The sequence below is a fragment of the Argiope bruennichi genome, chromosome 8 (genome assembly GCF_947563725.1).
Source record: "Argiope bruennichi chromosome 8, qqArgBrue1.1, whole genome shotgun sequence".
Lineage (NCBI taxonomy): Eukaryota > Metazoa > Arthropoda > Arachnida > Araneae > Araneidae > Argiope > Argiope bruennichi.
The window spans coordinates 34,602,441-34,626,518 of record NC_079158.1 but is presented as its reverse complement, the minus strand read 5'-3'; the positions used below and the strand labels follow the sequence as shown (position 1 = coordinate 34,626,518).

General features: G+C 30.2%; 1 protein-coding gene across 2 annotated transcripts in view; it reads right to left on the bottom strand.

The window, feature by feature from the left end:
* LOC129981538 (cell adhesion molecule Dscam2-like) overlaps window positions 1-24,078 on the bottom strand; it is an 833,489-nt gene that overhangs the window by 47,933 nt on the left and 761,478 nt on the right. For both annotated transcript variants that reach the window (XM_056092410.1, XM_056092411.1), the window contains exons 15-18: window positions 20,278-20,406; window positions 18,055-18,222; window positions 7,998-8,068; window positions 147-396 (exon numbers count right to left, since the gene is read on the bottom strand). In XM_056092410.1, the coding sequence (XP_055948385.1) occupies window positions 147-396; window positions 7,998-8,068; window positions 18,055-18,222; window positions 20,278-20,406 (618 nt within the window). The remainder of the gene's footprint in view (window positions 1-146; window positions 397-7,997; window positions 8,069-18,054; window positions 18,223-20,277; window positions 20,407-24,078) is intronic.

The following is a 24,078-nucleotide window of genomic DNA, read 5'->3' as shown; positions in this document are numbered from 1 at the left end:
ATAATCATAAACGACATGCAATAGCATTCCAGACATCCCCCCATCTATAATAAATCAGCCCATTTTACTGGCGATATTGAGAAGTGAGAGCACACAAAGTGAAACCTGTCACAGGCGCTTGATATAGATCGGGGAACAAAACTCACCATCCTCCATCGTCATAGCAACCACCGGATCAGATCTCGGACCGGCTCCTTTCAGGTTGAAGGCCTGCAGGACAATGCTGTAGAAGGAGTAGGGATTGAGGCCCCGCAGATCTGTAGTCTCTCTCGTTTCCTTTTGTGTGCGGGAGGCGATATCAACCGTTTTGTACTGGTAGGGCTCCGAAGAATTGGCGTCTTTGTAGCCGACGTAGAAACCTTTGATGTTCCCGTTGCGAAGATGTTTCTCCGGAAGCTGGAAAAAGGTTAATATTGAATGGCATAGGGAATAGTCAAAAAATTTCCCTTGTCTGATTTCAGATATTTAAAAGAAATTGTTTGGCTTTGGTGGGTTATGTAACAAAGAATACTTTATTTGAAAGAAATGTGTCTTATTGTACTTTTAATAGCACACATCACGCAGTTTGTGGTTCATTCTGCTCATAGAAAGGATGTAATGTATAGGCCTATTTCCGAAATAACAGCAAAGTACCTTGTTCCAAAGTTGCTCGGCAGTTTTGTAAAATTGTGTTTTCAGGAGAAAATATTTCGGATACGAATCGCATACTGTTTGCATTTAGATATTTTTTAATCCTACCTACATATAAACTAGTAATTTAAATAAAAAAAATCATGAATGCACTTAAGGTAACCGACTACGTTCAAAGCAATATTTTTGAAAAAATTGATTTTTTAAAACTATTTATGGTTTTTAGATGTATTGTCAATTATAAACATTATATATACAAAAAAATTATTTAGAAATATAATATATTTTGAGAAATAGGAACATTTGTAGTAAATTTTAATGAAATTTAACCTAAACGGTTAACACTCTACACAAAATTGTAATGCAGCAATCCTATTTTTCTTTGTACACAAGTTATAGAATATAATGATGAATGAAATGAACCAAAATCTAAGAAACATTTTGAGATGCAAAGAAATTATGGGTAAAAATATACGTACATATGCATTTTTTCCATAAATTTATAACTTAATTTTTCTAAAAACACCTATAAATGAAAAAGTATTTCACCAACAATAAAACTTTTGGTTCATTTCATTGCCCACAGTATTTAAAACACACGCTGAAATTTTTATGTAAATGCCTCTATTACGTTTTGAGATATCATGTTAACGGTGGATAATTTTTATAAAAATTAAAGTTTGAGAAAATTGAAGTTAAAAAAAAATTTTAGCTAAAAAATTGTTTAAAATTATTCTGGATGATAGATCAGACCTTCCTTTTCCTAGAAAATACTATTTTGGTAAGAGGAAAGCCTGAACTACAAGAAATAATAATAAAAGAAGAATTCGCGAATGTGGTCGATAACCAGTGTTTTTAAGGTAGTCGGATACCTTAAGTTTAATATGTTATTCGGATGGTTAACACAATAATTGCATTGTTGTTATTGGATGTGAGGCAAATGTATTTGTATTCAGATACTGTCATATAGAACTATCTCACAAAATTTGAGGTACCGGTAGGTTATCAACCTACGGCAACAATACAAGTACCACAAAAATTTTCGAAATTAATAAAAGGCAATATACTTATTAATAGTTAAAATACAGTACACTCCCGATTATCCGCGGAATTGGGTGGCGCGGCCGCCGCGGATAACAAAAAGCGCGGATAATCCGAAAAAAGCTAAAAATAGGTATAGCAAAAGAGAAAACAGTCATTCCAATTTTGAAAAATCATTTTATGTACAATAAAACGTAAAGTAAACAGCAGGAAATGTTTAACTAACGCTTAATATTTTAGTATATCACTCAAAACTAACCTAAAATGCATTTTGTGAATGAAAACAGAAAAGTGCTTTGTACTTACGAGAGGCGTCAAGGATACATAGAAAAATTAATACATATGTACTGTTTTAATACTGTAATGTATTATGTAATTACAAAAGCATAACTGTAAAACTACACCTTTTTGAAGAAATCAGTCATTTGTGTTTGCTTCTTGATTTCGAAGTAGTTTCTCTTTGCTTGGAAGCAAAAAAAAAAAAAAAAAAAAAAAAAAAAGGCTTAGTGCGGCAGGCGCGGATAACCCGCCCGCGGATAATTGGGAGTCTACTGTAGTTAATAATAGTTTGAAAAGGCCTAATAGTTAGTTATAACAAAATGTTTTTTTTTGCGTTCCGTTCAGTTTTTTTCGTTCGTTTTTCAGGAAAGGCACAATAATAGATAAACTTAAAAAGTAAAATATAAAGTTTCATTCAAATCGTTAGAGCCATTTTCAAGATACACGAAATAAATTTATATATACATAAGAATTGTTCGTTTAAAGTTATAAGATTTTTTTCAAATAACTTTTGAATTTAATTTTTTATTAATATGCCCACATTATTCAATGTCAAATTAATTTAAATTAAAAATGAAGATTGTAATCTAATCAATCATGGAAATGCTATATATACTTGGAAGGCCTTCTTTCCTATCTCTCTTGATTCGATCGGCAATTATTGCCTGCCAATTTTTCGATTATTTTTAGTGTTATTATTATGTGTTATTTTCACAAGTACCGAATTAGAACTCTGATATACTCCTGTAATATGTATGAGAGCTCAAGAACGGGTTAAAAGTTTGCTCGGTTCAATATATTTTAAATGTATTATTGTCACCTTATGACAAAAAATGCAAAGGATGTTTATAAATTTTTAGAACGATTTCGGGGTCGTTTAATTAATGTTTAAAATGTTCAGCCTGATAGCTTTTTCCGGACGAAGGCTTTTTGTAAAATTTCTAGAATTTCCAAAAATTAGGGTTTTACATTTTTTTACTCGTATACGTAGTATACATATATAATATATAGTATAGTATACGTATATAGTATTTGTCAAAAAAATTCGAATTCGAGATTTTGGCGAATCTCCACGTTTCGGGCTTTCTGAGTTTGAAAAACATATTTTTGGAAAATGTCCGTTTGTCTGTCGGTGACAAAGATAACTCAAAAACTTTTGAGTTAGGTGGTTGAAATTTGGTATACTGTCGTTACACTAAATTTGTGGATTTCTATCAAATTTTGAATAAAATGTATCAGGAGAAAATTCGTCTGTTCGAATATAATTTGACACGAAATTACAAAATGAAGAGAGCTAGATAGATAAAATTCGGTGCACAAATTTAAAAGCTATAATGTGGACACCTATCAGATTTTGAGTCATATCCAATTATGGGTGACTGTCTGTCCATCTGTACTTTCAAAAAGAAGTAAATGCGATAATGAAAAAAAAAAATGTAATGATTTAACTATATCAAATTTAGTATGGGATTTTGTGACTACAATGTAGTCTTGTATCAAATTTTTATTTCAATCGGTTGAGAAATACGTATCTAAAACAGAAATTCAATTTTTGAGTACTATAAACCTGATAACAGGGAATAATCGTCAAATAATTCGCCAAAAGATGGCAATAGGCTCTGTAAAAAATGCTAAATTCACTCCAGAAGTTAATATTTCGTGAACTAATGTACACCAATGCCACGTAAGGCGTACTCAGGTATGACAGATTTATTGGAGAGTGTGCAAGAAAGCTTTGAGAAGATCATTCCAGCTGTTTTCAATAGTAAATGTATCTAGTAAACTCATTTATTAAAGCGCCAAAAATATTTACATTTATCTCTTGTTAAATAATTTTCATACAAGATCCTAAAAACTGTACTTCACTGAATCACTTGCCTTGGAAAAAATGGTGAACACTATGAATTTTAGATATTTGAAGTTGTAAATCATTTTTATTTACACATACGAATTTAAAGATTTCTCAATTGATTTCTACATTGGTTGAGTTTTCTCTTTTTGCAAGCAAATTTCCTTTAAGAATGCTTGAAGCATTGCTAACGTTTTTCGTATATTTGTTTGGAATTTTTTTTCCATTCAGAAATTATGATTAATCGTTTTCCCTTTTCATTCAGTATTACTTATTTTGCATTTACAATTTTTAATATAATGCATTTTCCACACTTTTGGTTTATGGAACAAGAATATTTCTCTTCGAAAAGCTCCAAAACATATCCTTCGATCCACATCTTGTTTAAATGCGCCATTTTGGAAGAAAAATAAATTTAAAAATAACAGACGATATTTCTTATTTCAAATAAAAAGTTACCATAAATGTTTTTTTCCAAAGCATTTGTCTTTTTAAATTTTTTTTTGTTGAAATCGTTTTAAAATTGAGTAAAAATTTTCTGCAGAATATGTTCAAGATAAGACAAAATAAGGGTAATTGTAACTATAACTTAATATAACGCAACTAAATTTTAAATTTATTCTTTCATAAACAACTATAAATTTGAATATTTGACATGGTGATCTTTAATTATTACACGAGACAAAAGTCATGCGATTGTTTTTCTTAAATTCATTATTATGTCATCAGTCATTATCTTTAATCAGTCATTATCTTTTTATTGTTTTTTAAACCAAAAACAGCATTCATCTATGAAAGAATTAAAGCAAAAATATAAACTTATTAGCTAATATGATATCCTTGTTCCAACAAAAAGAAATAAAACAAAAAAAATATAAAAAAGTAATATACCAAGGTATTTATTTGATATCTCAGAGGGAAATTTATGAATTTCGAAGTTGAGGTGACATTTTATAAAGATTCGTTACTTCGATTCATCTTAAATTTATATTTCGCAGAAAAGATTAAAAAAAAGTACATATGAATGGATTCGAAATTACAATACTATTTTGTGTTTAGCTTAAGACTAATTAATAAAATGTATGTGGGACAGCTTTCTATTGTTTTATATTCGAATAATAATTCTATTAAGGAAAACTTATACGAGAGTTTGATATTTTCCTGTGATAACTTCTGAAAATATTTCTGAATAAATATGATTTTTACATCATTTTAAAACTCATTTTTTTCTTTTTAATTATCATAAATTAAAAATTAAATTTTTTTTGCATAATTTTTAGTTTTACATTTAGTGCCTTAACAGTGCAGAAGAGAATATATTATTAAATTATATTCGAAGCGCATGAAAAATAACATAAGATAATCTAACATTGTCATAAATAAATATATTTCTTATCATTTTTTCAAATGAATAATAAAATATCCATTGACTTGATAAAATTTTTTCTGGAGTTTGACAAAAATCAGTTCCATCAAAGAACGAATGATAGAAGAGTGCTTTAACTCTATTAACAGACAATTCACAAAACTTAATGAAGCGTAGTCAAAAAAAGTTTTAAGTCTTTTTCTCAAAGGTTAGTAAAAAATAAATAATTTCCAACGAATCATTTTCGATAAAAGCTCTCTGATATGAATCCATCTAGGATTTTATTTACAACTTTTATTGGCATTTAAGAAAAATCTACTTGGTTAGTTTTTTTCATTGAAAGTTCTTCAAGATATACTGAGATATCAAAATTTGCTGCACAATATCCCATCACTTTTCTAACCGAATTCATTTTTACTAAGAATAAGAAGAAAAAAAAATGTAAGAAGAGAAATATTTCTTGAGAAAACGAAACTACGCAACATTTGAGCTTGAAAGTGCTTGACTGATTTTTTTCCAGCTTTAACCTAAGCAATGAGTTGGAAATGATCAAAGATGCGTTTTATTGGAGTGCTTTTCGGTAAATCCATTGATCCTCTAATTCTAAAATAAGAGGAAGGTTCTAGAAATATTGCGACAAGCAATAGCATTTTTCGAACTTTTTTAGGCATAGCAATGGCCATTTTCATTCTTTCTTTTTTTTTGTCAAAAGCCTTTTTGCTTATTCAGCAATTGGTAACGTATTCATTCGACCAAAAGCAGAGAGATCGTATCGTTTTTCTTTTCTTTTTTCTTGCCAACGCATTTTTCCTTTGTAATTTTTTCTTCTTTTACTTCGGCACAAAAGCATGGCATAAATCTTAATTAGATTAAAGATATCGTTTGGAGACTTTGAAGCTTTACGCAGCAATTAGAGTCGATGCCAGATTCTCCAGCTCTAAATTTAGATTTATCTAGTTTGAATTTCCTTTAATGGGCATTTTGGATCAAGTTTTACATTTAGAATTAAATTTATTTCGCTACAAAGTTGCCACTTGTATTTTTGCAATAAACCTTTCAATTAGCTGTTTTAATATTTGTTTCTTGAAGTGAAGGAATTTTCGTTCAATAAAGAAGTTGAGAAAATTAAGAATGGGATCAATTGCAATAAAATTACTTTTACTTAGAAGGATATTATCAGACAACTAGGGGTATTTGAAGTAAAGTACAGATAAGACGCAAAGAGAAAATGTAAAGTAATTATTTAAGGGTGCTGACTGTTGACGTCATTAGTTACAGATGACGTTGAGGTGTACAGATAATATACACTTAGGAACCATTTTTGGTTTTTGAGTAAACAAGTATGGAAGCTTTTTGATTACTTTAATTCTGAAAACATTACCATGGCGCTCAGAGCGAGATATATTTCTATCTTTTCATTCATTTAAATCTCTTAGTGTCCTCATGTTTGTATAGTAAGAGTTTTTCATTTGCATCTCTTTGTTTTCTCTTAATAAAACATCTATTTATTTTTGGATTTAAATAAGAACTGGAATTAGTTATGTTCCAAATCAGTCTGTATACTTTGTCTCCTCAATAACACAATGTCTGCGGTGATTTGATAGTTAAGACTCGGATTTCTGATCGATGGGTAGTATATTTGAGATTTAATTCCATTGAAGACCTGTTTTGTTTGTAGTGTTTATGCAGGGTAAATATTTTGTTGAAATTCAAATGTTACCAGGCTGATGGTGGTGGGAAAACTAAGAGAGCGAGAATTCAACTCGGATGTCAACCTCACTATCGGACAGCGGCTGAGAATTATGAGATTCATTTCATAATAACTGTTTTGCATTATAAAAATGGCACTATAATTCTCATTAATTAAAAGAAAACATGACATGTTCTTTACCATATCATTTGATTTCATATACATAGTATACAGAGAGAAGGCCATGTGGTCTTCAAGATATTTGGACTGCGAGAGTTTTATTAATATCAACACTGTGAACCTTACTGGTGGTCAGAAAGAGAGAGAGAGAGTTGTAATTGGCATTATGTTTGTTTATGCATATGTCTGTGTGTGAATTAAATAACTCAAAGACAAAAATAGATACATGCATTAAATTTAATTCATGATTACCAAATTTTATGTCTGCACCTGTATCAAAATTGGGGAGCAAATATTTAAAGAGTAAAATTTGCAATATCTCAGTGTATACGTGAAAATGATAATTCAAAATTGCTTCGAGCTAGCCAAATGAAATTAAGTTTATACTATAGTGTTTAAATTTTAGCAATTTTTAACCTAATCAGATGATGTGAAAATAGACTGTCCTAAAATGTATGTTTCCTGAAATTGAAATAATTATTGATTGTAAGAGAAAAAACGGAGAGACAACAATGCTGCTTATTTTATGAATCAACAGATCTTCTCTTCAATTCAATAGGGTTTAGGAAAAACACCTTAAACAATTCTCACGTAAGTTATATGTAAAGGTTTGTCCAGGAATAGGATGTTTATTGCGTATCTATAATTTTTGTTCTTCTATTAGCGGTACTTCAAAACTAAAATAATGTAGCCAAATATATAATATTAATACAATAAGCGCCAAGCCAATTTTGGCCTCCTATCGTCTAACACGCAATATGCGATTTCTTTGATATGCTGGTAACCAGAGATTAAAAGGGAATTAATATGTATAATGTAAAGTTTACACAAATGATTGTGTCAAAACACTTTTACAAAAATAAGATTCAGTATTAGTTTATCATTAATCAAGAGTTAAGTGCGTTTACATGTAAACCGATTCGTTTCAGCGAACAAATGAGTTATATTTTAGTTTCTCTTACCTCCCACGAAATCCGCAAAGCATCAGGTCCAATGGCTTCAGCTCTAACAGCAGTAGGAGGGCCATCCGGAACTGTAAAACATATACAAATTAGGTTCTAATAGATAAAATATGCTACAAATTGCAGAATTCAAGGTTTACAGAATAGTTTTTTTTGTAAATAAGTTGTCTTTCCAGAGCACAACTATTTTTTAAAATCCTGACTTGAATGGCCTGACCAAGTATTCTGATATCAACTTTGGTTCCGAAGGATGTGTTCGAGAGTATCAAATCTGATTGAAAGGATCAAACAGTCTCTTCTTGCTATGGGTAAAAGTTTGAGGGAAATCCAATTATGCGTTCTTTATGTAAAGTGTTGCTTCAAAATGGTACGTTAATATAACCGAATTAATTAAATTAAAATATATGATTAATTATAATTTTTCATATGGGAGTTTAATATTTTATTTTGTCAGCAGTGCTCATCTACGACACAAGAAATTACCTATTGAAATAAATTAATTTAACTGCATTGGGAAAAATATTTTGAAAGAAAAACGAGCATGCATTTTGGAATGACCCTCTTTGAAAGAAAACCAAAGCTTAAAATGGATTTTCTTCTTTAATCATAAAAACGCCCATCAAATTTTGCTTATTTAAGTCAATGTGATTTTGAATTATTGTGTTTACAACATATGAAAGAACCGAAAAACAGAGAATGAACTTCTAAATGGATTAGATGAAAATCTACAATGGGTTTACAATTTGGATGCTAAATCTATCTACCAAATTTCATATATCTATTTATTTACTTGCAATCAGACAGTCGGACAGACACCCCTCCTGTAAAAGAATTTCATTCAAAATTTGTAAGAAGATGCAAATTTGATGAATATTGTTACGAATCTGTGATGCGGCTTCCCAGCATAGTTGGTTCCATAGGAGATCCCAGAGTTTGGCGACAAACATGGCGACGAATTTGGCGACTTTGGTGACAAAATAGATTATACCCGAAACATTGATAATTGTCCTGCCCCGTCCAGTAGGAACGGAGATACGCCTCGAAAGTTCCTGATTGGTTGAGAGGCTTCTAGCCCCGCCTCCTAAGACCTATAAAAGGAGCTGCAGCTGCCGGGGAGTGGTGGTGAATTGATTAGTCGAAGAGTAGTCGGAAGCGACAGAGAAGAGTAGTCTTGAACCAGTCGGAACCGACGGTAAAGAATTGGCCTTCCAGAGATAAGCGGTGCAGCGACGGAGTGAAGCTAGTGCTGAACTAAGCTGTGTGCTACTGTCTGCAGAAGAGTCTGTTGTATGCTACACGTCTCGGCTGAAGATAATCGTATTCTGTGCTGTCCTGTGTGTCTTCGTGCAAATAACGTCGTTGTTTTATTTTCTACTGCCGCCTGGTGATTGAGCGTTCTCCACACCATATAACTCCCAATATCCAAACGAACCCCGGGAATTTCGTAACAATATATTGCATTTATCCGGCTGGCTCAAACAGTTTTGAATTGTGACGTTCACATACAAACTAAGTGACAGACAGACATAATTTTTAAAAATACGATTCCTGAATCATGGGATGTGAAATCTGATTTATCAAAATCTCGAGTTAAAGTCTTTTGTTCGGTTACTATTTTTTCTTTTATGAGGAAAAAAAAATACAACTAATTGTTTTTACCACAATCGATAACAAAACAATGAGAACAACAAAATAATTCAATTAAAAGAATGGACTGTTAATTGGACAGTTAGCTACTTAAAAGAATGTAATTGTCCTTTTTGTATCAAAACCACGTTCAGATCTGAAAGAAAAATGAAACTATTTTTTTTTCTTGTTTCACTAAAAAGCTATCCTCGAAGAAACTATCCTTTCTGACAAACTGCTAGTACAATCCATACATGTAAGTTTAAGCCTTTATTACATTACTGGTAAAAGTGTCTTGATAATGTCATATTTCATACGACAGCTCCACTTTGAGGATTTTGACAGAAGTTGCAGACGATAGTTCCTAAGGGAGAATAATTTTTTTTTCTCTTTCGCTTACTGTTAACTCGATAATGGATAACTGTATTTCAGAAAGCATTTTTCAGTAGCATTAACGATCGGATGCCAAATATGGGATGCTTTTAAAGCCCTAAGTTTTTGAAATATCTCTCATTTAGTCCACTTACTTACAGAGAAGGATAAGTAATCTCAAAGTGACCTTAAGCTTCAGAAATAAGCTTTGAGTAGCTCACAAATTACTTTTTGTTTGAAAAGTATTCATTTCAAATATCTCTTTACTTATAATAATGAAAAACGTGTTGGTGTCTGTCTGAATATTTAGTGTGCGTATTGGCGCTATATAGACTAGACAGTTTGACCTAAAGCTATCCAATTTGAAACATACATATTTTGAAGGCTGGAAATATACACAGAAAAGCGATTTTTTTAAAAATTTTTATTAATTAAAAAGCAAAATTGTTGTCTTTTATCTGGATAACATATGAAAATATCGAAGTACTAAAATAAAATTTTACATCATCTTAAAATTCAAAAAGTTATGTTTTCATTAACACCAATTTTTTAACATAAATTTAGCTTTATATATATATATATATATATACACACACAGGATGTCCGCACTAATCGGGTCCTAACAATTAATTCCGAAGCATTTATATACATTTAAAAGGAAAAATAATCTAAATGAAGTAAAGAAGTCTATTTTATGCAGTTTGAAACAAGAAAAGTTTGAAAAGTTTTAATGAATAAAATATTCTTGAAATACTAAAATTTTAAATAAAAAGAATGGGCAGCTATATTGCAACTAAAACTGAGTGAATTATGAAGAAATGAATATTTCAATTTAGATACGCGATTTTAGACCGCTCCATTGACCATCGTAAAGAAGATACACCAATCAATGCTCAGAGTTCTTCCAAAATTGATTAGTCTAAAATTATGAAACTGTTAATTATTATAAATAGTGATAGTCAGAGTTTCATAACTCGGTTCAATTTGGTCGTAGAGTATAGTTTTTTTCTTAAATTCAAAAGTTGTAGTATTAAGAATATTTCACTGGATACGATTTCTTAGGACTAAAAGACAACGTAAATTTAAACTTCATAATTTGTTTAGAAATACATAAATAATAAAATATTATTTTGCAGGCCATTTAATTACTTTTGAATGTAAGATTAAACTGAATTTTATAAGGAATCAGAGAAGTTTTTATAGGAAAATTCTTTGAGATATTATAAGATTACAATGCTGAGCGATTCTGTTCTCTCTACGCCTGTTTAAAAAGAAGCATGTTTGGTTTCAGCGAAAAAAGTTTTTATATTATTTGATCACTTCAGTTTCAATTTAAAGTTCACATTTTACGAGAACTGATAGAAAATTAGAGAGATATGTAATATAATGAACAGAATGGGATACAGCTTCTGCAATAGTATGGGTTAAATGACTCGCAGAATTTGAAGCTTAAATATATTTTTCCGAAGAAGCTATGAAGAGATCAAGTCACATGAAATGCTTAATCAAAAAATGTAGCGAACATTGATTTTGACTAATCAAATATTCACCAAAGGCAGATAGTTTGTAAATATAATTGAATCATAAAAATGGGTATAAGCTGATAATATTACTTTTAATATTTTATTGCACTTAATTTATTATATATTGCAACACTATTAAAAGCATGACAAAATAATTGAATGTGTATAGTTTCAGAAATTCTATATAGTTTAATTTAGTTTGATTGGTTTAACCCTTTAAAGGGCCCTTTTTTTCTAGTCATATTATGTTAAAATATTTTTAGGCTTGAAATTAGAATAAGAAAAGGGATTCATTTAGCTTATTAGATAAATTTAATTTGATTCATTTATTAATTTGGTTAATTAAGTAACAAATCAAGACACGTCATTTTGTGTAAGAAAAAGAACTAAAGCATCTAAGTTACTGTCTTTCTAAAAAAATGTGTCAGAACTTATGCCAACCTACATAATTTCATACAAAGATTGATAAATTTGGTGGGAAGCATACTTTCCACGGCCCTAGAAAGGGTTAAGTTAGATTAATGACTGATTTCGGATAATTTTGAAATCTTGAATCGCAGTTATATGATGAGGATGACATCCCCCTATATTAGACACAATGTCTGTTAAAAGCCGTTTGATTTGACGAATTTATCGTCAAGTCCGAATACATTCTGTTCATGTTTAGTACGATTTAATCTAAAATAATGAACCTTTCAAAGTTCTGACACCAGGTCACGATCATCCAATTTAGAAGTTTCAGACATTGTGTTCTGCCTGCAATTTAATATTTCACAACTGCATCACTGCTAAACTTCATGCAATTTAACCCTTTCTAGGGCCGTGGAAAGTATGCTTCCCACCACATTTATCAATCTTTGTATGAAATTATGTAGGTTGGCATAAGTTCTGACACATTTTTTTAGAAAGACAGAAACTTAGATGCTTTAGTTCTTTTTCTTACACAAAATGACGTGTCTTGATTTGTTACTTAATTAACCAAATTAATGAATGAATCAAATTAAATTTATCTAATAAGCTAAATGAATCCCTTTTCTTAATCTTATTTCAAGCCTAAAATATTTTAACATAATATGACTAGAAAAAAAATGTCCCTTTAAAGGGTTAATTTAGTTTGAATGATTTAGCTTGGATTAATGACTGATTTCGAAGTTTAACTAGGATTGTTTTGAGATGAGTAAGAATTTTGAATTATGGTTATATGACAATAGTGACACTTCCTGAATATTCCATTCTATATCAGCGACAGGATGAGGAATTCATCATATACCAAACTCACGTATATTTGGAGTAATTCAGTCTAAAATATTCAACTTTCTAAAATGTTAGCATCAAATTACCAAGACACCACTTAAGGGTTTATAATTACTTTTATTATTTGAAATTTTTTTTATCTTTCACAACTGTGTTAAATAATTAACTTTTTTAGACATCCTGGCGCTGAATAGATAGGGTGCTTAGCGCTAACTTTTTTAGACAGCTTTGCGCGTCTTTTGCTCGGTTTGCTTAATTAAATTAATAAATATGTGAAGTTTAAATCTATAGTTAACCCTTTCCAAGTCCCTGGGAAGTATGCTTCCAACCTCATTTATCAATCTTTGTATGAAATGATGTAGGTTGGCATAAGTTCTGACACATTTTTTTAGAAAGACAGAAACTTAAATGCTTCAGTTCTTTATCTCATCCAAAATGATCTGTCTTGGTTTGTCACTTAATTATTAATTTACCAAATTAATTAATAAATCAAATTAAATTTATCTAATAAGCTAAATGAATCCCTTTTCTTATTCTAATTTCAAGCCTAGAAATATTTTAACATAATATGACTAGAAAAAAATAGCCCTTTAAAGGGTTAAATCAAAATAGCAATTAATAGGAAAGACTAAAATCATTTAGGCGCGTTCGAATATTCAAGGAATTGTTTATGTTTTAACATGGATTGCAGTATCAATAAATATATTATGATCAGTAATATCATTCGGCCAGCACAAATAATTATCGATTAATTTGATTAATCTATTTATCTATACTAACCGGTTAAACATATTAATTTTGACATTTATATCAAATGAATGCGCAATCTGTAAATATACGATAAGAGAAGCCAACAGAACCAACTGCACGTTTTAAGGAAGTTTATGTAAAAACGACTCATGATTCTGTGTATGATTGCTGTTTACGAATTTTTATCATCATATAAATAAATCATGATAGAAAACTATGTTACAAATCTGTAATTTTGCTATCCGGCACAAATAGTGTCATCCTGGAAAAACCGTTAAAACCTTTGTAAGATCTGTACTGTGCGTGCTGAGCTTGGCGACCATTTGGCGACTTGGCGATGAATTTGGCGAGTTTGGCGACTAAATGGATAATACCGGAAAGTTCGAGAAGTTTCACGATTCATCCAGTAATAACCGAGATACACCGAGGTACGCCCTGATTGGTCTGAAGATTCTAGCCCCGCCTCCCGGAACTATAAAAGACGAGCACTCTGAAGCTGGGAAGAAGTTGTGTGGATCGTCAGAAGTTGTGTGTGAGAGTAATCGGAGTCGCCGACAAGTAAAGAAACTGGAGGATTTGACAGCAAGCAAGCTGCTGAACTATAGCGATTAAATGCGCTGCGTTATTACGATTAATTGACGGTATTTGTTGTAGAAGAAAATTTTTTGTAACAACTACATGTAAATATCCAATGTTAAAATTCGTATCAATATATCGGTTTTTACGCATATTATCAATTGCAATAGATTTTGTTTTCTAATATATTATTTTTTTTAACATTTTATTAAATTACTAATTCGCTATAATTATTCAAAAAATAAATCAGAAAAATGAGGTTAAAAAATCCTCTTTTTTTTTATCTCATTACTATCGATAGCAATGCTTATAATAAACAATTAAAAGAATTCTCTAAGAAGGAGGTTGATTCTTAATTGAATAGTTATTTACATTGAAGAATGCATTTGTTTTTCTTTCCCTTTTTTCTTCAGTAGCCACATTTATTTGGAAAAAAAAAAGTTTGCTTTTTCTTCTATTTCAAGGAAAGGTTTGCATTGAAGAAAACATCCTTTTTTCACAATCTGCTAATACAGCTTATACGTGAAATTTAAGCCTTTATTACATTACTAACAATAGAGTTTTGATAATGTCGTGTTTTATCCGACAGGTCCACTTTGAGGGTTTTGACAGCAGTTAGAGATGGTAGTTGTTAAGGCGAAATTATTTATTTTTTCTCCTTTAGTTGACTGTTAATAGTATTAAGAAGCAAGCCTTGGGATGGGGTTTTAATTTTCTTTTGAAGTTTTCTTTGACGGGTTTCATTATGGAACTTAAATAAGCTCAACTTAGAAGTATATTAGGCAGTAAAATTTTTTCATATAGATTAATAGTTTTTTAAGCCATGGGAAAAAAAGCCTTTGTTGTTATTGATTTTTTTTTATTTTCTAGTATATGATGTATAGGGCAAAATATTTAATCACCAAAAAGAAAAATCGACACTGGGAATTTTGATGAATGTTTATGTTTCAGATCTACCTGAGTTCAAAAAACATTTTGAATTATGTCTATCTGTCTATGAACATGCTAACTCAAAACCGCTTTGAGTTAGATTGATGCAATTTGGTACATAGATTTAAGACCAAATTTGTAGGTTTCTTTCAAATTTTAAACGAAATCCTTTGACAGAAAATCTGTTCTGGATATTCGAGTACGAGTGAACTCTATAATTCTAAAACTCAGACAGATAAATAAATAAAAATTGGTAGAGAGGTTATAGATTTTTTTAACAAATTTTGAACCATATATGATAAAGTGCTATGCGTCTTTTGATTTTCACTTTCTCATACTGTAAATTCAATAATTCATAAATGCAGTGAAATCAATGAAATTCAGTGACTACAAATATACTTCCGTGTTAAATTTTGGTGTCACTCAGGCCTCAAAAATGTGCCCAAAATACATATTTTAATGATAAATTCAATAAAAGTGCTATATTCATTTGAAGATTTGTTTTCGTAGCTATCGTTCACTAATACCATGCATGCTATTCGCGGACTTACCCATAATCTACAATTTTATGTAGGGAAGAGGGAAATAAATTTATTGGAAAGTATGCGAGAAAATTTCGGGAAGACCCCCCCCCCAAGTTAAAATCACTAATTCAGTCTTATTATTTGAGTAGAAATTGATATTAATCGAATTCTGCATTGGCAGTAACGATTTTAGACAGAGAAGCACAGGTAATGAGAATTTATGACAATGCCATCTTCTACCTCAACGAGCCATTTTAGCACATATATTCCATCACATAATCTATCCATAGCCCCAATATACTTGCCTTTAAATCATAGCTAGATATTTAGCGATTATCAGCTTATAGCTGTATCTTTGTCACTAAAAACATTACATTGCAATTGTGAAATTAAAACAAAAATAATACACTTTTTATTTTCTCGTATACGTAATATAGAGAAAATATAATAATAGTAAAAAAATTCGAATTCGAGATTTTGACGAATCTCCACATTTTAAACATTCACTGAGTTCGAAAAACACATTTTTAGAAAATATTCATTTGCCTTCTGTGACAAAGATACCTCAAACAGGCTTAGAGCTAGACGGTTGAAATATGGTTTACGGTTTTTGTATCAAATGTGCAGATTTCTGTCAAATTTTGAGTAAAATCTCTTCAGTCTGTTTGTCCGACTATTTCAATATAACTACAAAACAGAAAGAACTAGATCAATAAAATTCACTGATTTAACATCTACAGTGAAAATACATACCAAATTTTGATCAAAATCCTACAAGAGGTTGATCATCTGTCGGTCTCTTTCAGAAACATGAACACGTGATAATTCAAAAATGAGATCACTTAAATATATCAAATTATGCATGGAATTTTGTAACTATAAAATCAATTTTTGTTTGTCATATTTTTGTTTAAATCGGTTGAGAAACATGTGTCCAAAACACAAATTCGATTTTTGAATACTATTCATTCATGCTAGGAATTAATCATCAAGCCGGCGTCCTGGCATAGGGGTAGCGTGTCTTCCTCCTGATCTGGGCGACCTGGGTTCGAGTCCCGGTTTGGGCATGGTTGTTCTTCCGTTGTTCTATCTATGAGATGTGTGAATGTGCCCTCCTGTAAAAAGGGGTTGTGCAAGCGAATGAGTGATGCGTGAGTAGCAAAGTCATTCTTTTGGCCCTAGTTGGCGCTACTAAAAAAACAAGAGACGTTCTCCCACCGACTTAAATCGCTGTCTTCGTAACAGCGGGCTTGTCCGTGGCAAGTGCCATAAGATACAATAACAAACATTTATCGTAAAAGAAATCGCCAAGGATAACATCATAGATTTTGTAAAATCACTCAATTCACGCCAAAAGTTAATATTCCGTAATTATTGTGCGCCAGTTGCATGTAAGGCGTTCTGTGGCATGACAAATTTATTGAAGAAAATTCTAGAAAGTTTTGGTAAGACCACGCCCTCTGGTTTCCTACATACATCTTATATTTGCTGCTTTACTTATGATGTGATCTTAAATTATAAACAACGCTGTTGTGTTTAGTTTATTAGCTGAATCAGACATTTGCTGTACTTGCGACCTTTATCGATGATTTACAGTGATGTATTTATTAAAATTTCATCAACTTCTTTTGTATTCTATAACACAATACTATAAGCGATATTTAATTGAAAAAACCCATTTTATCTCAAAACAAAGATATATGTGAAATTAAATAAACATTGAGCTTGCTTAAGAGAGATTTCTAAAGCTTTTTCGACCCTTTCTGGTGATAAAATGCTATACATTTATGATCTCAATATTTTTCTATAAAATTCGAAATTTAAAATACCCTGTTTTATTAAATAAATATTTTTCAACTGTCTATAATTTGATAATTTATTAGCAAATAAAATAGAAAAAATTCTGTTTGCTTATTTTTCTCGCGATAAATGTAGACGCCGCAGGCCTTTTAATAATCTTTATTAACATGTAATGATGCGCATTATTATTGAAATATATTCCCTTTTTAAAACGATAAAAAAGTTCTTTAAGAATATTTTTTTATCTATCAATTGCATAATTAAAGTAAGTTCTTATATTCAAAAACATAAATTTCCTCTTCGAATTTATTTATTTTTTATTTTATTCTATACAGTGAAGTGAAAGATTTAAAAATAATGACTTAAAAAGAAAGAAGAGCAATTTATATCTTGCAAGGACAAAATGCTCCGTCAAATTTCCCTTAACAATAATACTTTGCATTAAATTGCCATTAAATAAGAGTAATCTCTTAAGAAAAGATTAAATAAAGAAAAGTTATGTTTCGAGGAAATAATAATAATAACATTCTTGTTACCAAGGCAACACGTCTGATCGTTGCTAGTGGCAACCTCCAATTTCACAGTTGAAAACTTATTGAGTAATCGTGTTCTCTGCACTCAAAGTTTACAAAGTAATATAGACAGAGAATGAAAATTTACTCAAACTAGTTTTCAATCGGAGAGACAGTTACGAGTGTTTACCTTCTTCTTCGGTCTTAAAATGAAAAGTGCGCCCTGGACCACTGGCTCCAATAGCATTCTCTGCAATCAAATACACATCATAGCCCGTCGCAGGTCGCAAGTCACTTATGTCGGCGGATGTATTGGTACCGGGGACTGAAATGTTTCTTGACATGGATGCTGCAGATCCTAAGAAAATATAAAAGAGGATAATAGAAATTCAAAGTTTTATGAAAGTGGAAGATTAAAGTAGCTGAAACTGCTAATAATAATAACAAAACATAAGTAGTAGTTATCAATAAAGAATAAAATAGGCATAATTTGAAATGGCATATTCCTTTTTTTTCAACAAAACCTGATAAGTTCCATTTTTTATCTTGGTCAGTAATGATTCCTCTAGAAAGTTTTTTTCTTGGTCGTGCTTGGTGCTTAAATACATGTTATTTGATTAATCAATCAGAATTTTGCACATAAATTAAGAAAACAACCAACAAATAAAAGGAGAGTATTTCTAACTCCAAACCGCTCATTTATTGGCAGGAAATATACAAAGAAAAGATACTCAATTAAGAGTAGAAAGATGGATCATGTGTTGTTTTCTATATAATAGCATAGGAATAAAAATAACATGTAAAGCTAGATATTTAATCAATCAAGTCCATTGTATTCATTTTGATATCAAGTCATTTTTCAAAACTGTAATGAAAAATTATATTTTTACAGAATGAATTATTGAATTATATGAAAATTAATTCGATAAATAGTTATATAATATTTTAATAAAATGGAGATAAATAAGTAGCCAACTCCTTAAAGTCCTGAGATTATTTTAATTATATATAGAACAAAAACTACACCACATATGTAGATACAACTTACAGTTGCTAACAGGAAATCTATAGAATTATGATTGATTTCCGAGTGTATTTTAGATACTATCGTTAATGTATAAAATCCGATATTTCATAGAAAATAAATTATTTTGTGAAATAGATATTCTATGAAATATTATACATATTTAAAATTGGAAATTGACTTTGCATTTTTTATTATCCTGTAGATATTATATTGGGAATCTGAAATTCACTATAATATAAGTTAATTTTTAAATCATTCATAAATGATTGAAGAATTTTTTAAAAAATGTAATTGCAAAAAATGGAAAAATAATCTGAAATAAGTACATGTTTTACAAACAGTGTCTTTGATCTTCAGTATGATTTTACTTGTTTATCTGTTCAGCAATCAAAGAAAAAACGGACTGATTTGTAGGATGTTGGATTCGCATCCCTTGGGTTATGAGTTCGAACCCCGCCGACCGAAGACTCCCCGTGTATGTGGTGGCTGGTGCACGTATAAATCTATCGTGGCCACAAAGTCTTCCATGTCGGTATAATACCACTGGGGGTATTTGTTCAGAGGTGATCATTCTCTGATATAGGTCTAAATTAGGATCTGTGGAAGAGTGAATGAAATGCATGAATGAAGTCCACCCCATATAAAGGGTTGTGACGCAGGAGTAGCTAAGTCGTACTTTTGGCCCTAGATGGTGGTACTGAAACAAGAGACGCTCTCTCGGCTTAAAGTTGCCGACTTCGTCAGTGGGCTTGTCTATGACAAGTGCCATAAAAAATAACAGCAATCAAAGAAAGGAATTCTTATAATGTAATAATGACGCCATAAATGTAATTCTCGTGCTAACAACCTATTATGCGCTATCTTACACAGTACTATTGATGTCTTGCCCCCATCACCCACGCAAAACGAGAAATGATTTCGGAAATTAAAAAAATATGTGAAAAAATATGTATAACATAAGTTTGATAAGATTCCATTCTTTTTCAACTTTTATCTCACCATTTCTCTTTATTGAAAAAAAAAAATCCATAATCCGGAAGTTTGAAAGTACAAAGAGATGTAAAAAAAAATCATTTGTAATTGTCATGCCACTCATAGACAAATCATGTCAATTTATAAATTTATTTGTTTATTTTCTGAAAAAGTTTCTTTTCATCTGCAAAACCTGCCAAATTTACTTTAATGTTTACAAAACTTCCAAATAAAATCTTTAAGTTTCAAACGTTGCCATTCAAGAACAATATAAAACATCACCCAAAAGACAAGAAAAGAATAGCACAGTCATTTTAAAACCCAATTAATTGGAAGACAAAACCTTCCGATTCCCTGCATGTAGTCCTTGTAAAACTACAGCATAAGCAAATTCCGGAAGAAAAGAATTTTTACCGTTTTCTCGGATGTGCAGAATGTACTTGGTGATGAGGCTATTTCCGCTGAAGGGGGGTTCCCAGGAGAGTCTCACCAGCCGACTTCCGGTTTCCGAGATTTGCATTTCCCTCGGAGCATCCGGTTGTTCTGTTCAAGAGAGAGAAATGTCACTTCCTTGCAAGAAGAATCCCGAGAGATTCTTAAAAGAACAGACGCGGATTATGGCGGTAAAAAAAATCGAAGAACACTTCTTTTAAAGATTGCATATTGTTTCGGAAGGAAAAAGTAAGATTTGGAACGATGTAAGAAGGAAATGCGTCAACTTCCGTTTGTCATTTTTATGTATTGTTATAATTAAGTATCGATGACAAAGGTTTTTTTCTTGAGTTTAATTCTGATAATACCAAATTCTTTTTACTGAAAGGAGTTAGATGAATGTGCTATTAATTAAATTTTTGTAGTTAATTATTTAACAGTTTTACCTGTTAATCAAAAAAATCTAATTCAAATGCCGGAAAGAACCAAATAATGTCTATATGTATGGCCCTCAAAAAAGTTTATTTCTGAAATATTAATTCAGTATTCAAAAATGCACAAGTTTAATAAAATAAATGATTTCTTCTTAATATTTCCTCTCTGTGCTGTTTCTTCTACTTAGAGAAATATTTTGTCCGCAGTGAATAATTTCAAATTGGATTTAAGGTGATTCAAAGTGAATGTCAAAGTAATTCAAGGTGATTCAAAGTGAATGTCAAAGTAATTGAAGGTGATTCAAAGTGAATGTCAAAGTAATTGAAGGTGATTCAAAGTGAATGTCAAAGTAATTCAAGGTGATTTAAAGTGAATGTCAAAGTAATTCAAGGTGATTTAAAGTGAATGTCAAAGTAATTCAAGGTGATTCAAAGTGAATGTCAAAGTAATTCAAGTTGAATTCGGAATTATTTTCACAAAGAAAAATAATTGCTTACATCTTGTCTGAACACCGAAATCATTTCATAAGCTAGTTTTTTGGGATGTTTCGAATGCTTCAGCACCCGACTGGCAAATATTTGTAAAATTCAGTCATCCAAACTTGATCAAAACCGAACAGCAGCAGCAAACTTCAATAAAATCTAAACAGCATATGATTTTATTAGTCTCCATTTGTATATTTTACCCCGATTTTGATTTATCATTATGTTTGGCAATTTAGCGAACACATTTGTCAACTTTTGCTTTGTTGCAAAACATTTTATCTCTTTCCAAATTATCGTTCTTGTCAAATTATCGAAAATTTCACAACTAAATTGATGTGACAAGCTTAATACCATTATGTGTGCTAAACGCATCGAAAAACATATTAATATATAAAATAAAATTCTAACATTCGCCAAGAAGAATGTGGCCCTAGAGATAAAGTATGTTATTATTTCATTTATTTTAACTTCAACTGTTAACTTGGATCATCGATATAATGATATACAATTATTATGTATGATTATTTGTACTGGATCAATATCAAAGTGGTGAAATTTATACTTAAATGAAATTATTTCTACCAAATCAATATCTGCGTCAAAGCTACAAAACTGAAAATTTTCAAAAGATTATTTGTACCAAATCAATACCTACATCAAAGCTATATGATTTAAACTTTGCAAAAGATCATTTGTACCGAATTAATCCGTATATCAAAGATACACAATTTAAAATTTACAAAGGAGTATTTGTGCAGAATCAATCCCTATATCAAAGCTACACGATTTAAATTTTACAAAGGATTATTTGTACCGAATAAATCGCTACGTCAAAGCTAGACGATTTAAACTCCACAAAAAATTATTTGTACCAAATAACTTATTTAAATTTTGTACCTGATTAGAGAGAGACCTTTACCTCAAACTTTTATTTAATTGATAGTTAGATATAAATATTAGTAAAATTGATATAACTATAAAAAAAAGGGCAGAAAATTTTCTGTGATGCCTTTCAAAGCAAATTGTTTCTTTTTATAGCGATTATCAAATGAGCCTTTGTTCAAATGGTGAGCTACTGAGAGAATATTCAAACTAATTATCCACAAACTTGCTCTTTTTGCGCGAAGTTTTACAAAAGGAAAAAAAAAAACATTGCCATAGCAAAATTAAAGGAACATTCAAACCTATCATAGTAATATTTGAGCTTTTACTCGTTTATCATTATTTCATTTTTAAAATTTGCTTTTAATTACATCACAGCATTACCTTTATACAAAAAAATGTATTTAATAGATCACAGAGTGCGCTGTTGTAAAGTATTGCAAAATATATTTAAAAATATTTTTAAAAAATTCATAATAAAAATTGTTTTATTCAAATAAAAACTTCTATAACTGAAAAGCTTACTTTTTTATTTAACTTTCAAAATAGAATAAAGATGTCTTTGATGAATTACATGTTCTGACGTTATTGAGAATAAAGTTGAAATTTTAATTAAAAATTCATTGAAAATTTTGAAAAATCCTTCTTTAAAGACATGTACCATCCAAGAAATAACTATCTTCAAATGTGGTAATTGAATGCCCAATGATCTATTATTTTACATAACATTTTTAATAATTTTTGCACATGCCTCGTGTAATTTTTACAGATAATATGCCAGCCTAAAAATATTATGTTATTTTACGAGTTAAATTGGAATTATTTTTCCTATACTAATCGATATAATAAAAAGTAAAGCTTATAAAAATTCTCTGAAAATTTATGACATTTCATTGAACCTAAGGAAGTCTGATCAGAAATACAATTGTAAATAAAAATGCATTTCTTTCCAAATCTCTGCCATCCAAATTTTGCTGTATAATAATATAGAGTCTTTCAGGCATTTGGAAGCTATTTCACAAATGTGCCAATTTTTTTTTGGTCGCTGAAATCAGTGCTTTCCAAGTGGAAAAAAAAATAGCAAAAAGGATATAAATTTTTTTTACTGCCATGAAGGAACGAGGACAAAAAGATTTAAAAGTACGAAGAAAATTATAAATAATGCTAAAAAATAAATATTTATTAAAAAAAGTGAAAAAAAAAATTGGAATTTCCTCAGACAATTTTGGCTGAGTGCCAGAACCATTTGCCAAAGGTTTTATATAAAAAAAGTGGATATGTTTGTGTCAGCTATTTAGACATTTCAGAAGTTTGGAAATTATTCACCTGTCTTTTTCAGATTCAGTCATTCCAAATTAAAAGCCATATAAAATAAAATATTTAATTCACTGGAAATGAAATATAAATTAGAAAACAACTCTTCATTCAATCGCTGAAGATGAAAGCAACCACATAAAAAAGCAGCATGTTTATTTGAAATTCATAAAAATATTCAAGTGTAGGAAGCAAAAGAAAAAAAGTAATCAAATTACAATTTCGAGCAGAACCGCCTGAAAAATAAAAATGAGTGTTGTGATTTCTTTTAAGGTATCCGACTAGGTTTGGAGAAAATTAAAAAAAATGCTTATATGCTGTTTTTTTATTAATATAAGAATAAAATGATGAATTAAAGTGAAATTAATTAAATATATAAGTAGCTTTTGAAGAAAAGGTATATTTTGATAAAAATTTTAGCACTTACTTACAAAAACTAGAATTATTTTAGAAAAGAAAAAAATTGTTACAGTTTTCAATTTTTCTTTGTAACATTACATGTGTAGTATTTCTTAGAGTATATCTATTATCTAAAAATTATATTCAAAAATAAAATTTTTGTGTGTAATATATGAAATTATCTATGAAATTTTGGAATTTTTTTTCAATAACATTTACATAAAAGAATCATAAATCGATTTCTAGACCATGCAACATAAAATTTATA